We start from the raw sequence: 13,764 nt of genomic DNA, 5'->3' as shown, positions 1-13,764 counted from the left end.
TCGCCGCGACTGAGGACTGTATATATACAAAGTAGATGAAAATATTAATTTTTATTCATATCCTACAACCTGAAATTTTAAAGGGCGAGTTCATATTCCGGTCGTGTTTTTATAATATAACGGTTACGGTAAATTTATTCCGGTTTTACGAACCCCATTCATCATATTGGAAGTTTGAGCTTTAGAAAAAGGCATTAATTAGACGAAATGGTAACGTTCTATCAGTAAGTCTACATTCACGTTATTCGGGCTATTGAGGGCGGTATCTTGACGGCTAGGCAGCAGACACATAAAATATGTGTTTTTACGGTATGTTAATGAAAGTTCGCGTTATATAAAAGTTGGCGGCTACGTCACTGGGAATCTAGATAGCCCGCACCCATCTCTAGCAAGTTACAGACTTTAATATTGAACACTTCCTCTCATTCAGGCAACAAGTGACACTCCGTTCTCTATCGTAAATTTTAAATTCCTTCCACAAGGTTCGAGTGCTGTGTACACCAAAAATTTCACAACGCTTGCCTAGGAATACCTATACACTGCACTAGATTTATGTCGGTCGCTTAATTCTATCGGATTTTTCGAATAAACTTTAACATAGTATGCCGCGGCTCGCGACTAACAATGATGGATTTTCCAACAGTTTAACTACATGAAATTGAAATAGGTTTAAAAATTTGGTAGCCGGACTTTTCCTTTTTCGGTTTGACCCCATTTGAACCTAAAAAATTCAAATATGCGTTGATTTCAAATTAGACCAGGGCGGATCTGTCGAAATATCCCACATCTTGGCTGTAAGAGGGTGCAAGCTAATTTTTGCGGGATTACCTTCAGTACAACTCACATAATAAAAGTGTGTAAAATTTCTAAAATGTTTAAAAATTTTTAAAAATTACCTATTTTATCCGAGTTTTTTACTTATATCTTGGAACCTATGCATTTTGGAAGAATATTGAAGAATTTTGCTCAATATAGTCAAAAATGTTTAAATTTATTACCGATGTTGCAAAATAGCAATAATTGATGAAATAAAGGCAAAACAATTAAGTTTTTTGGATAATTTTTTAAAAATATTTTAATTGCTCCGAGGGCATCCTACTTTGGTTAGAAAAACTTTAGAGTATAATAAAACACACCAAATTTCATTAAATCGGTTCGAAAGTTTTCGCAAAATAATTTTTTGAAAAAAATGTTAGAATTTTCAAAATGTTGCACAGCCTCAAATAAAGCATCTAGATACTTGAAAATTTTTTCACATAGAAAGGACCTCTGGTTTTTGAAAAATTGGTTGTTAGGACGGCCACAGTAAACACTCTTTTTTATTTTTAAACAGTTAAATAACATTTATGAATTTGCAATTTAGTTTTTTTCAAAAATTATAATTTTAAAGTACTCGGAACTTCTTTAAAAAAAAAAAGTTAATTTCCGTTTATTGGTTCTCAAAGTTTGTCGGCATTTACCGTTAATTTATAAACAATTTAGCAATGATCTTTGATCCAATGGCTTCGTTTTTTCGAGTTCTAACCTGGAAAAAATTTTCATATCCATAAGTTATCGGCAACATAGACGGAAAAGCTGTCGCTCACACGCGCGAAAAGTGACTCAAAACACGAAACGTGGGGGAGGGGGTTTTCGCTCCGAGATTGAATTCGGAGGTTCAAAATGCGAATGTACGAAAAAAATTGCATTATCGCGACTTTTTTTTTAATCCGTTTCGCGAGTCAAGGAATTCGAATATCGTAATGCCAACTTTCTAATTTGCATACACTTTGTTATGAACAAAGTTTATCACTTATGTATTAAATATACTTTTATCCTATGCTACAGCATTTTTTCAATGAAAAAATTGGTTTACGTATATATTTCGACACTCTCAATATAAATGTATTTAGTTATAATTATTACAATTATTGAAATAATTTTTGTTTAAACAAATAAAAAAAAATAATGTAGTAGCGAGCAGTGTGCTTAAATCGCCCTGTATATGGAGTAATTTAGTTATTTTCGCGTCGAATGCGGATAATTAAAACTTTTGTGTATAAAAATTCAACCTTAGACTACTTTAAAATATTTGCGGTTCGAAAGGGTAAAAATAAAATTAATATTCAAAGCCGTCGGTATTTGAAGAGCTTCTAAACAAATCCGCGCTTGTTTTTATAAGTATTTATTCAGTCAAAACTTGCGGCAAAATCATTATTAGTGTCAAGCGTTGTTAGCGTTCAGAATTTCTAATTAAGCAGATTTAACAAAATCGGCATTTCACAAGTTAATTGATTTTTTACTTAAAATAAATGGATTTTTACAGGAAATATAAATATGTAAACTGGATACGCGGCAGTTTTGCACATAAATGAAAATATTTCAGATTCACTAAATAACATAAAAGCATTCCAAATTTGTTCAAGGGCTATTGATATCGGTATATATGTGTATCGACACTTTCTTCTAACCGTGACATATTCAGTGAATTTAAGCACTGAAAATAATTAGAGGATTTTCGCATCTCCGACGACGTAAAATATTTTATGTTTCGATGAATTGAATTGGAAAAGTATCAAAATATCAATCAAAATTTTAATAAAGCCGGGAGGAATAATTTCAGTGCTTTATCAGAGCGTTCTGGAAGAAAAGCGAAAAAAAACATCCTCATTTGAAATGAAACGCTATTAAAAAAGAAATCTATACGGTCCCCTACAAAAGTGTTTTTTTTAATATTATTATTAAATTCAGAAAGTGTTTGCACAGCACCAAAACAAATAAGTGTGTATGAAATGAGCAGGGAAATATTATATAAAACTTTTGGAGAGGGACTAAGTAAAAAAAAAATGTTTGTAGAGGAAAAACGACTACGCGAAAAAAATTATATTAAAAAATTACACAATAGTAGCGCTTTTGACTGTATATAGAAAATACGACTATAATACAATTTGTGTCACACTTCACCAACAAATTGTATTTAAAATGTTTTCACGTCGCATTGTTGTTAATTTTTTTTACTTTTGTAAATATTTAAAAATGTAAAAATTACAAACAAAAACTATGTCAAAATAAAGAATTTTAAATAAAAACACATTTTCAGTAAATATTTTCACTAAGTATACTTTCTATTGTAAATCTACTAAATTTTATACAGTGACAGTTTTTTTGGTAAAATGAAGAACCATAATATTAAAGTACATTTTTGCAAGGTAAACCATCTTGAGATTGAGAAATAAAAAACTTACGTATGCAACGAGCTAAGCAAAACGTAAATTTATCTGCCGACGCGAACTGTCCAGAATTTGTTCAAATAATTAATGACTCTAATTAGAAATGGAATTAGCGCCAGCTTTCTGGCTAACTGAAACAAACGTAATGCCTCAATTTTTTCAGGCGTGTCTTATTGCCAAGCAGTCTGTCTAAATCCTGAAACTGTTTTCGGCAGTCGCTTTAATTTGAAACTTTCCTTTCTTATCTCTCCAAAATATTTTAACACAACGTTTATAGCACCGCCGCGAATAAGGCTAATCTGCGGGAATTAATAAACAGAAAGAAGGAAATTTATTGTAATTTCGGAGAGATGCCGCCAGTGATGCGGCCGGCATTAATTCCAGAGACGGCGGTTTTATTATAAACTATGGCGTTCATACTTCATCAGCGGTATTTTGCCCCGCCGTACACTTAAAAATACATTAGGATTAGGATATCCTTTCCTCCGCTTGTAAACACAAATATAATTTTTCTATAACAAATATTCATAACATTATATTTAATTCAAACATACGGATATTTATTGGAACCAAACTTTCAACGTCTGGAAAATCTGGATCATTTTCTTAGCGCAACTTCTTGTAATTTCATTATCTAATCAAACCAATTAAGGTATTGACATCTGCTAACGTAACAGTATTACATAACAGGCGCTTTATAATAAACTTTTGAGAAGGTTGGCGAAAATTTTATTGATGCTCGGCAATGATATAATCTCCGTCTTAGATAGACTTTCCTAGATAATTATCTCTGCATGGTTTCATTCTTGGTTTTCGCTTTCAATGGTTCTTTTTTCTTTATGTTCTTCATTATTTGCAAATAGAACGCGTTTTATGACGAACTGTAAGTACCTACTCGAAAGGAAGATTGAAGCAACCTACACTGGTATATACGGAGCGACTACTTAGAACAGTAAAAATTTGAGATATACGGGGTGATCCATGAAAGTTCACTGATTTTTATTTCAGTATTCGCTTTATAGCTTTTGGAACCATTTATGGATCATTTATTTTTGGTGCCACTGAAGGCCAATAGACCCTAGAAATCAGTATTACAAATTCCAGGACGGTATTGGAAAATTCCCATTATTTGACATACCTTCAGAAAGTTCATTTTCTGCTATTTCGTCTAGTAAGTTGAAAGTACATAAACAACTAACGAAAACCGTGCATTTAATTTTTTGGTCATACTTTCCCAAACTTTTTGAATTCTAGTAATATTTTTAACCAGCTTTTCAATACTATTTTAGCAAATTCATCTACCACCCTATACATCCAGAAATTTTGATTCAGGACTTTTTTTTCAAGTAGTCCCTTTCTGCCATATACCATATAGTATATAGGGTTCGTCGTGAAACACCCTGTATATTCTATTTCTTTGTAATTCCATTCCATTTCTTTCGTTCTGTCTTTCTTTTTGAATTGTTTTACGTGTAATGAAGTTTAGGGACTTATATTAGCGGTTTCGTTATAATTTAATTTGGAGTAGAGAGAAATTAACCGCAAGGGCAATAAGTCTTTATCTCGTTGGGGCAGAAGCGAACATTACGAGTATTATAAAACTGCTTATGAGTGGATCCTACCCGACATAACGGCAGGTAATAGTATTAAATTACTGCTCTTCTAGCATCTACGAGCATTACGACTTTGATTCCGAAGAAGACGACATGGGAAGCAGTTATATGGGTAACGGAGGTAGCAGCAACGGAGGTGGGGGAGTCATATCATTTCCAGACTTATTGGCCCCAGCTGCGCGTCCTCAGGGACAAAACCCCGGAATAGCCAGGTTTGTTCCGGACTATTCTTATACGAGAAGCGGGATACGAACCAGGACACACGCTCCTACACTTTTTGATGCCTCTTCGTTTAATGTAAGTGATCTGGAGCACTCTAGAAACGATTTTTTAGGCGTGCCCTTCCCCTTAGAAACATGAAGTAATAAAAATGTCCCCTCCTCCACGAGTTTTCTCATTTTTCAACCTACAGCTTAATTAAGGAAAGAACTTTTTTACAGAATGGTTACAATGGTTACATACTATAGAAGATGACGCCGAAATATAGTAGAGAATAGTTAGGTGTTGTTATGTCCACCTTCCGCACTTATTAGATGTTTCCTACAAACAAACACTCCCTCTGTGCTTTTTAGAACTCTACTATACTATACTATATATATATATATATCCCAAAGAACACTCTGTTAATTGTACTATAACTGTATCTATATCTAGTTATAACTGGTGACTGAAAAATGCAATTCTAAAGTCTGGTCTATAGTTGGATGCACTTTTAGAAGGGTAACAATATACTTTGTGTATGCATTAGTGACGTTATTTGTAGAACTGGAAAGGGTGTTAGGAAAAAAGATCAATTGGATTGTTATAGTGACGTGATGCATCAAAGGTATATGTTATTTGTCAATTTGTGTCCTATTTTTAGATTTTAATAAGCATTGAGTAAAATAATATCGCCTTAGATTTTTCATCTCGACAGTATTTTTACGACGATAATTTTATTTCGATTTAGTTTAGATAATATCAGATGAGTTCGTCAGAATATTCAACAACTCTAGCGAGAAAATCTATTTTAGTATAAAACTTAGAATTACAAAGACGTGAAACATTTATATACTTGGATTTCCAAGACATAGCGGTTTTACTCGTGAAAAATCAATAGGTTGAGTGTAGGTAATGCTTTGCTCTTACAAGGCCCCACTTGTATTTCCACCTTCTTTCTAACTCAAACTAAAAATTTCTAATTCCGTGTCAAAAGTGATGAATCAGTTCGATACACTCAACAAGATCAAGGAACAAACCGTGTTTTTTTAAACTCCAACGTCTGTTTTCATTGACTGAGTACTGATAACCTACAGTGATCGAAACGACATTCGAAATGCACAAGTCCGGTTTTGGAACCACGACGAAGATGGAAAATCTAAAGCAGCAAGCTTCTTTCTTAAGTGTAGCTTAATTCGTATGTATAATATAAATTTAAGTTCTGCATCTATGATTGTACGCACCTAGACACATATCGTGCACAAAAAGAATATCACTTATGTATACATATCTTAGGATCTGTAACGGACCAAAATTTTGTACGTATACATATGTGGATGGTGATGTAGGATAAAGAAAAAGACGTTGCCGTGTAGAGTAAACCAATGTTTTCTGCCATCAGAATGGGCTGGATTTTGCTGGTTCCCTACACGTACCGATGGGCAAGAATGATGTGACATGAAACACTATCACTCGTTTGATCTGGTACACTTTGCATAGTCCATTTTCACTACCAATCAATTTTATATGACCTCAAAGGATATAACAGTTAAAAAAATGCCATTGCTGTAGTTTTACAAAAGTGTACCAGTTCAGGTGTCATTGGCTTGTACATACTCGTATAAGGTGGTGCAGACAGGAATAAATATGGAAATGGGATGAACAATGGTTTTCTCTACAATGAAAGGTCTTCCCGGATGAATTGTTTGAAATAAAGTATATATAAATCATGTAAACGTACTTAATTATAAATATAAAGTAGGTATGGCGCAATCGAAATATTTAGAACTATAATATTAATGTAAAAACCGAGTCTTCCTACATAGTAAAGTATGCCTAAAGGTTTAGAAAGTCAACAATCCGCACTTCGTCGAATGTTTTATATTTATTTATCACAATTGGAACTTAACACTTAACCTAGTCGAGAGTTACAAATATATAGTACAAGAAGTGTAAATAATACAAATTAATATATATACCTAATTAATTATATTTTTTAGACAAAATATTATCCTAATCTTGGAATGGTATAAATTAATTGATGTGATGATCCGACAATAATGTCAACGATTTGCTCTTATACCTTCTAAATTTTATTCTGACACGCGTTCTGTTCCAAACACAAAACCACTTTACGAAGGATCCAGCCATGGGTAGAAGCGGCTAAACATGCAGAATTACAGCGTTAAGTACAGCTACAGCTAGTAATCCACTGAGAAAATATATTTTTTTTACACATACATACACCACATGAATCGACGACGGCATACATTTCTGTCTCGCAGTCTCTATCTCTCTTATCCACCCTGGTTTAACGCCCACACAATTCCCTTCACAATGTACAAGTTCCGAAACTATTTCTTGCACAATTCCTCATTTGTCCAAAAGGCGTACGGTCTGAATCGAATGAAGGGTAAAACCGTTTATTTTCCAAAGGATTTGGTCAAAGAACCCTAATTTTATTATTATCGAAAACTCCAATCAGTCTCGATCAAAATTTTAACTAAATTTTAACATTGCTCAAATACACGAAAACAAAAAAAAATCTAAACCAATTATCTTGGTAAACAACATCTAGTGTGTTTTTAAAATTTCAAATTTCGCGCGCTACAATGCATTATAATGGCTATTGGCCATCGAGACAATCGAAAGGCTAGAGAAAAATGCAAATGTATCTGGAGGTAATGTAAGTGTCATTTTTTTGTCCACACATGTTTACACAAATGTTGTACACACATAAATGTATTGATGTAACACGCTGTAATGTACTGTGTGAAATAAATGTTCACCTTCTTCATGTGTTATTCCAAAATCCCCAATGCTGGTCTGGAATGCAGTGTTTGTCAATGACAATAAAACTTCGTCAATTTCATTTAATAACTAAAATGTATTTACATAAGCCAAATTGATAGGGCCCAATATTGGCTGGTGTAAGTAATCTAGATAAAAGTAATGATAGAGGCATTATCTAATATTCATGTATTTTCATAAATATTTCCACTATTCGCATGCTAAATCTTATATAGGTAAATCTAATCATACCTATCACATATCTTTCTGTACTTTACCCTTAAGCACACATACATGTCTCTGTGATGTATATGAAATTTACTGACAATATATCACTGTATGGAATGTTCAATTATCAACCCGTAGTCAAAATTATTTTATATGTAATATATTTCTATGTACCTATACTTATTGTTAACTAAATAAATTATATTAAATTGGCGAGCATCACAAATTGTGGTGTTTTATTTATTTATTCCCTTAATAACGTAAACGCACAAAAGAATACGCTGTACACAAGCAGGTAAGTCAGGAGAATATTGTTGAATTAAAGAAAATCTAGAAGATGATAATCGAAAATGTACGGGCAGATATTCGCTCTGAAATGGGTTAAACAAAGTAGGTATCTCCCTTTTATATACGATTAAAATGTATCAAAAATTAAATAGTAACGTAATATAATTATTTTATTTTATAATCAGAGCATGACCACAATGCATTCAACGATCTCATATGCCATACACCTTACTATCATTAATTTTAAATAAAATATTTAATTATCTCAACATATTATTGTTTATTCAAAATTAATTATAGTGTATAACTGTTCAGAAATTATAAATACATATAGATCGCCTTTCTTCAATATCACAACCCCAAATACTTGCGACTATTGGAGAATTGGGGATTACTCAGCTTTACGTGTCAAGGTATTTAGTTCTGGTCAGATTTTCGCATAGGTTGCATTGAAATAACGAAATATCTTGCTGACATCACGCGTGATAATCATATGAGCCAACCATGTACTAATGAGTCGACCTTTCCCAGATGGACCTTGGGTTGGGATTTGCGTTTTTTTAGTTTCCATTTTTACAGTTAACTGTACTACCTGCTCTCGATTGACATTTGTCAGTTGCCCGAATTAACAATCAGTAATGGGAGAATGGCAGTAAACGATTGTTCTGGTTGTGATGGTTTTTAACAATTTTTTTTATTATTCGTTTGTTATGTTCAGCCCGTAATTTTAATGTGTTTATTTAATTTACTTTGAATTTTACGAAAATGCATTTTTCAATTCCCGATACTCAGGAATTAAACGAAGGAAATGGGTCAACATTCATTGTAAGTTTACATCACATTTCCATATAAAATATGCAAAAAAAATATTTTTTTAGGGTTATAACATTCATATAAACGGTCTTTTTCACTGTACTGTTAGGTATAAGCAACTACATAACTTAAATGAGCAGTTGAAGAGAGAATTTGGTAATGAAGCAATACCTTATTTTCCTCCCAAAAAATTGCTTCCTTTGACTGTTTCACAACTAGAAGAACGAAGAGTTTTACTAGAAAAATATATCCAAACTAGTGAGAAATTTTTTATTGCTTAATTAGTCGTTTTTTTTATTTAAATTTTCGTTCAAAGTAAGTTTTTCCAGTTTTCAGTGTAATAAAAGTGGTCAGGTGAGTCAGTGATATTGAAAACAGTATTTCTTTTGTAGTTGGCCAAGATTCCAAACTAGTGTCTTCCGAACTAATAATAGGTTTTTTACTATCGGCGCAGCAAGAAACAACGTGCGAGAAAAAGCAAGACGTGAACCTAGATTTATACACTATGAACAACTATCACATCCCCGTACGTGTATCAACGTTTGACGGCACAGAACAAGTGTTGACAAAAGTATTCAAGTACATGAGCTTGCCATTAGAATATATGCAGTATTTTTCCTTATACCTGATCAAAAAAGACAATAGCGGAGATATTATTATATTACGTAAACTACTTGATTTTGAATGTCCTTATTTATCCAATAAAACGATGAGAGATGCTAACAAAATAGTCATCCGGAAAAGGTGAGTTATTTTGTAGTTTCTATTTAATGCCATTTATTAAATAGTACGTCAATACTCTGGCACTTAAACATTTTTAGTTACTGGGATACAAACTATGACTTTGAATTAATGACGGACCCGGTATCCCTAAACCTCTTGTACATTCAGGCAGTAACAGAAATCGAAAAAGGCTGGATAATAGCCACTAGAGAGATGAAATCACAATTGGCAAGTCTGCAAACTAATCTAGCGAAACGTGAATACATAGAAACGGCTCAAAAACTAAAATATTACGGTTTCATACAATTTTTGCCCTGTTATTGTGATTACCCCAAGGCTCAAACTAAAGTTGTCATAGCAATAGGCGACCAAGAACTTAGCATGAGGATTCTTGGACCGGGACAGTTATCCAGAGAAGGTTGTTTCAAAGTAACAAGAATGAGGTGTTGGCGCATCACTGCCACACACGTAAGCCGTCGAAACTTTAATTATTTACTCTCTAATACATCTTTTTCATGTAGAACAAAGAGGAAGTGGCAGCCAACAGTGGATCGAGTTTCAGTTCAGGTTTAGAGCTGTCATTCGAGTACCTGATGTCGAAAGACAAATTGCAGTGGATCACTATATCAAGCGACCAAGCTATATTAATGTCGGTGTCCTTACAATCTCTAGTTGACGAGCTTCTGATGAAGAAGAATGGGATCAGGAAAAAACCGTGTTCTGTTACAAAAGGTAGTTGGTCGTACATGAAAAGAGATGGGTCAAGTCACCTGATCTCGGTAGACGATGCAGATGGAGAGAATAAGGTTAGATTTGTATATTGCATTAGATAATTTCCACTAATTCTGTGTGATATGTGTGTAGGAGGATTCATCAGATCCTAAATATCAGGAATCGTTTTCAATAAAGAAGTTGCAAGAAAAATTTTCCAGCGTTTCTTTCAAAAGTGGAAGAGAATTCATCGAAAATCATGCATTTGAGGGTATTGGCGATGACGATTTATGAATAAATGGTTTTAGTTAGTCTGACGTGCTTTTTCTACTTGGAAATTCTAAACGTGGGTTTTAATTTTAAGGTGCTAATAAAACTTGTCCAAATCAATTACTTGCCATTTGACGTGTAAAATAATAATTGGCAATTTGTAAAAATTTGTGGGGTTATCCCACTCAGTCCATTGTATGTGCCAAAACTTAGGAATAACTAAGATATTTTACTAAACAGTGGTATATTGAATATAATTGTATTTTATATATTACCAATTATACAAAGTAATTGATTAATCGTTATAAGGAATTCCACTATGAACGCTCAAATTTTGTATTTTGTTAGTTTATGGTACCTGACATTTACTGTATATTAAAAATATGCATGTTATCACAATTACCGAGTTATTTTATGTAGCTTGTACGTAATTTTTTATATATTTTTTTAAATATTTGTAATCGGTATTGTATAGTCCTTATCCTCTAAAAACACCCCATACTTTTTTCATATCCAAAATACATATCTTATTTCATATTTTTTTATATCTAAATATGTATTTTATCATTGATGTTGTGTATGTATTTAACAATATTAAAACATTTTAATAAAAAAACTGCTTATTATTTCCTTGAGTATTAATCATACATGAAAATGCAAAAACGTCCCCATTTTTTAAAAATAGATCGCCATAGGATATATCTAATCTGTGATAAGATTACATGAAGCAGTGTAAACACTAATTAAATTATTAGTTTCTATTCCGCAGTGACGGCTTTTGAAAATTAAAGTGGTCATTCTTTGATAATGGTGTGTGGAAACCATACTATTTTTTTGGGAATGATTTCTAGGTCCACAGGAAACTTTTATGATGAAAAAATTTGTATTTGCACAATATTTTTTCCCATATAGATATAACCGTTTTTTCTCAAGATTTTAATTTTTCATAAATTTACAGCATTACTATTTATCTTAAAAATAGATTAGTATCAATTAAAATTTAAATAGGAAATAGGTATAACGAAGATAATTTAATTTTGTAAAAAATGGAAAAAAACTAGCTATCAGTTAATTATGGGGAAAAAACAAAATTTTATTCATGCACCTATTTTCAAAATGTCATGGGCAGCAATCCCTATTCAATATTTGTTTAACTTTTTATTTTGCAATCTCATTCGAAATTTTTTCATGAGAAGAGTTATGAAAATCGTTCCAAAAAAAAACGGTGAGTCCCATACTTTATTATCAAAATATAACCGCTGCTATTTTTACTAGCCAGAACTGCTATTCGGTAATAATAAAATATATTTTTATTCTTATTTTTCAGACGTGAAAATGTCGGACGTTTTAGTTCGACAGCCTTTTGCGAGTGAAGAAATTCTTCGAAAAGTACATATTATTCAACAGGTTTGGTATCAGGTATCACTACAGGCGTAGAAGAAAGGCAAGTACATGTATTCATACAGTTTGCAAGCCTGGATATTCATTGGTATGTCTGTAATCTTTCATTTTACTAAAACGTTTTGAAAATGTTTTACATAAATTAACACAAATTAGCTGTTAGCTACCACCACAGACTTCTAAGTATATTAGAAGTCTGTGGCTACCACATTTCGCGACTTAGAACCTTGTTTTATTTGGAAATTCGATAACTTGGAAATATTTTACTATCTTTTTTTATCCCGTCACTCTTTTCTCAATTAGAGAAAGAAAGAAAAACCTCGTGGAAATTAGCAGCAGAAAATGCCCTCGAATCTTACTCTAGTGGTCACGATATTGTAGTCTGTTGTCAACTGACAATTGACAGTTGTATTTGAATTGAATTTGATAACTGAAAGATCAAGTTATAAATTAAATTTGTTGGCGTAATAATGGAGAATAATACTTCTGCTTCAGAAAACGCAAAGATTGAAGCTATGTCAAAAGAACTGATTGATCTAAAAGGTATGTGCAAGAAATTTTTTACAATAATTCAATTTTTTTTGCTTCACATCAAATTGTATCATTTTCAGAAGATGTAACTGATATTTCAAAATATTTCAAAGAAGCATTTCAAAGAATCCGTTCTGATGCTGAGGATGTTCAATGCAACATGGAAACTGGAAATACCTTAAAAGTTGGGAAGAAGTCAGTTCAGTCCTTGATCGAACTTAAAAATCTGGCATCTGATATATTCTCCGGCGTTAGAAACAATGAAATCAAATGCTTTAATCAGGTTAATTTTATTACCGATATTTTAAATTTTACGTCTAATGTGTACAAATTTATAGGAGATCGATGTGACACCAATTTGGAGAAATATTTATGAACTGAAAAATATGAACAGCGAGACACGAGAAATCATAAATTTACTGGAGTCTTTAAACGATTCTACTGTAAAACTGATCGAGCAAGAGAAGAATCAGAAACCAAATAGTTAAGTGCTTGAACTTTAGAATTATAAAAATATTTTAAAATTCGATTTTTAGCTGTCAACGGCAATGGCAATGAGTCTTGTGCTTCGTCTATTTCAATCGCTAGTGATCCTTCGATTTCTGAATTCAGTCTTTTCGATGGTAGCAGCACCAATGCTGCTACATCTTCTCCAATATGCAAGACTGAATATCCCCAAAATCAAGATGAATAATTCCTCAATTTCAAAATGTTAATCCATTGAATTTTTTTTTGTAAAACTGTTACTGTTAAATAAATGTTTATATTTCTTATGTATTTTTTACTAGGTTCTTTTGCACCTGGAGTTTCTCGTACGGGCAAAAAATTGTTATTAGTATTATTAAAATATATTTATTAAATAAGGAAACATTTACAAAAAAAAGAAATAGAATGTAATAAAAAGAAAATCATATTTTCAAGGTTTATACAAACCATTTAATTTTTTTTTACTACATTAATTTTAAAGTAGTATATATTATAATGATGCG

At 32.3% G+C, this 13,764-nt stretch overlaps 3 protein-coding genes across 4 annotated transcripts in view; all 3 read left to right on the top strand.

The window, feature by feature from the left end:
• The window catches only part of LOC108907371, a 39,514-nt gene extending 31,250 nt beyond the window's left edge, over nt 1-8,264 (top strand). The window contains exons 5-6 of one of the 2 annotated variants that reach the window (XM_018711026.1): nt 4,876-5,119; nt 5,263-8,264. In XM_018711026.1, the coding sequence (XP_018566542.1) occupies nt 4,876-5,119; nt 5,263-5,289 (271 nt within the window). In that variant the 3' untranslated portion in view covers nt 5,290-8,264. Of the gene's footprint in view, nt 1-4,875; nt 5,183-5,262 lie in introns of those variants that run through there. The other variant, XM_018711025.1, reaches the window with a different exon arrangement.
• An 818-nt stretch (nt 8,265-9,082) lies between these two features.
• On the top strand, nt 9,083-11,411 carry LOC108907347 (sorting nexin-17). The gene is made up of 6 exons (XM_018710990.1): nt 9,083-9,151; nt 9,205-9,397; nt 9,532-9,883; nt 9,961-10,330; nt 10,384-10,668; nt 10,727-11,411. The coding sequence occupies exons 1-6, from the start codon at nt 9,092-9,094 to the stop codon at nt 10,865-10,867; spliced, it is 1,401 nt and encodes a 466-aa protein (XP_018566506.1). The 5' UTR covers nt 9,083-9,091; the 3' UTR covers nt 10,868-11,411.
• A 563-nt stretch (nt 11,412-11,974) lies between these two features.
• Nucleotides 11,975-13,552, top strand: LOC108907397. The gene is made up of 6 exons (XM_018711062.1): nt 11,975-12,068; nt 12,171-12,332; nt 12,548-12,787; nt 12,856-13,058; nt 13,114-13,258; nt 13,312-13,552. The coding sequence occupies exons 3-6, from the start codon at nt 12,715-12,717 to the stop codon at nt 13,467-13,469; spliced, it is 579 nt and encodes a 192-aa protein (XP_018566578.1). The 5' UTR covers nt 11,975-12,068; nt 12,171-12,332; nt 12,548-12,714; the 3' UTR covers nt 13,470-13,552.
• Nucleotides 13,553-13,764: the final 212 nt, after the last annotated feature.

The sequence above is a fragment of the Anoplophora glabripennis genome, unplaced genomic scaffold (genome assembly GCF_000390285.2).
Source record: "Anoplophora glabripennis isolate ALB-LARVAE unplaced genomic scaffold, Agla_2.0 scaffold5, whole genome shotgun sequence".
NCBI classification, from domain to species: domain Eukaryota; kingdom Metazoa; phylum Arthropoda; class Insecta; order Coleoptera; family Cerambycidae; genus Anoplophora; species Anoplophora glabripennis.
Note: the sequence above shows the minus strand (reverse complement) of the source record. Positions and strands in the feature narration are given on the sequence as shown.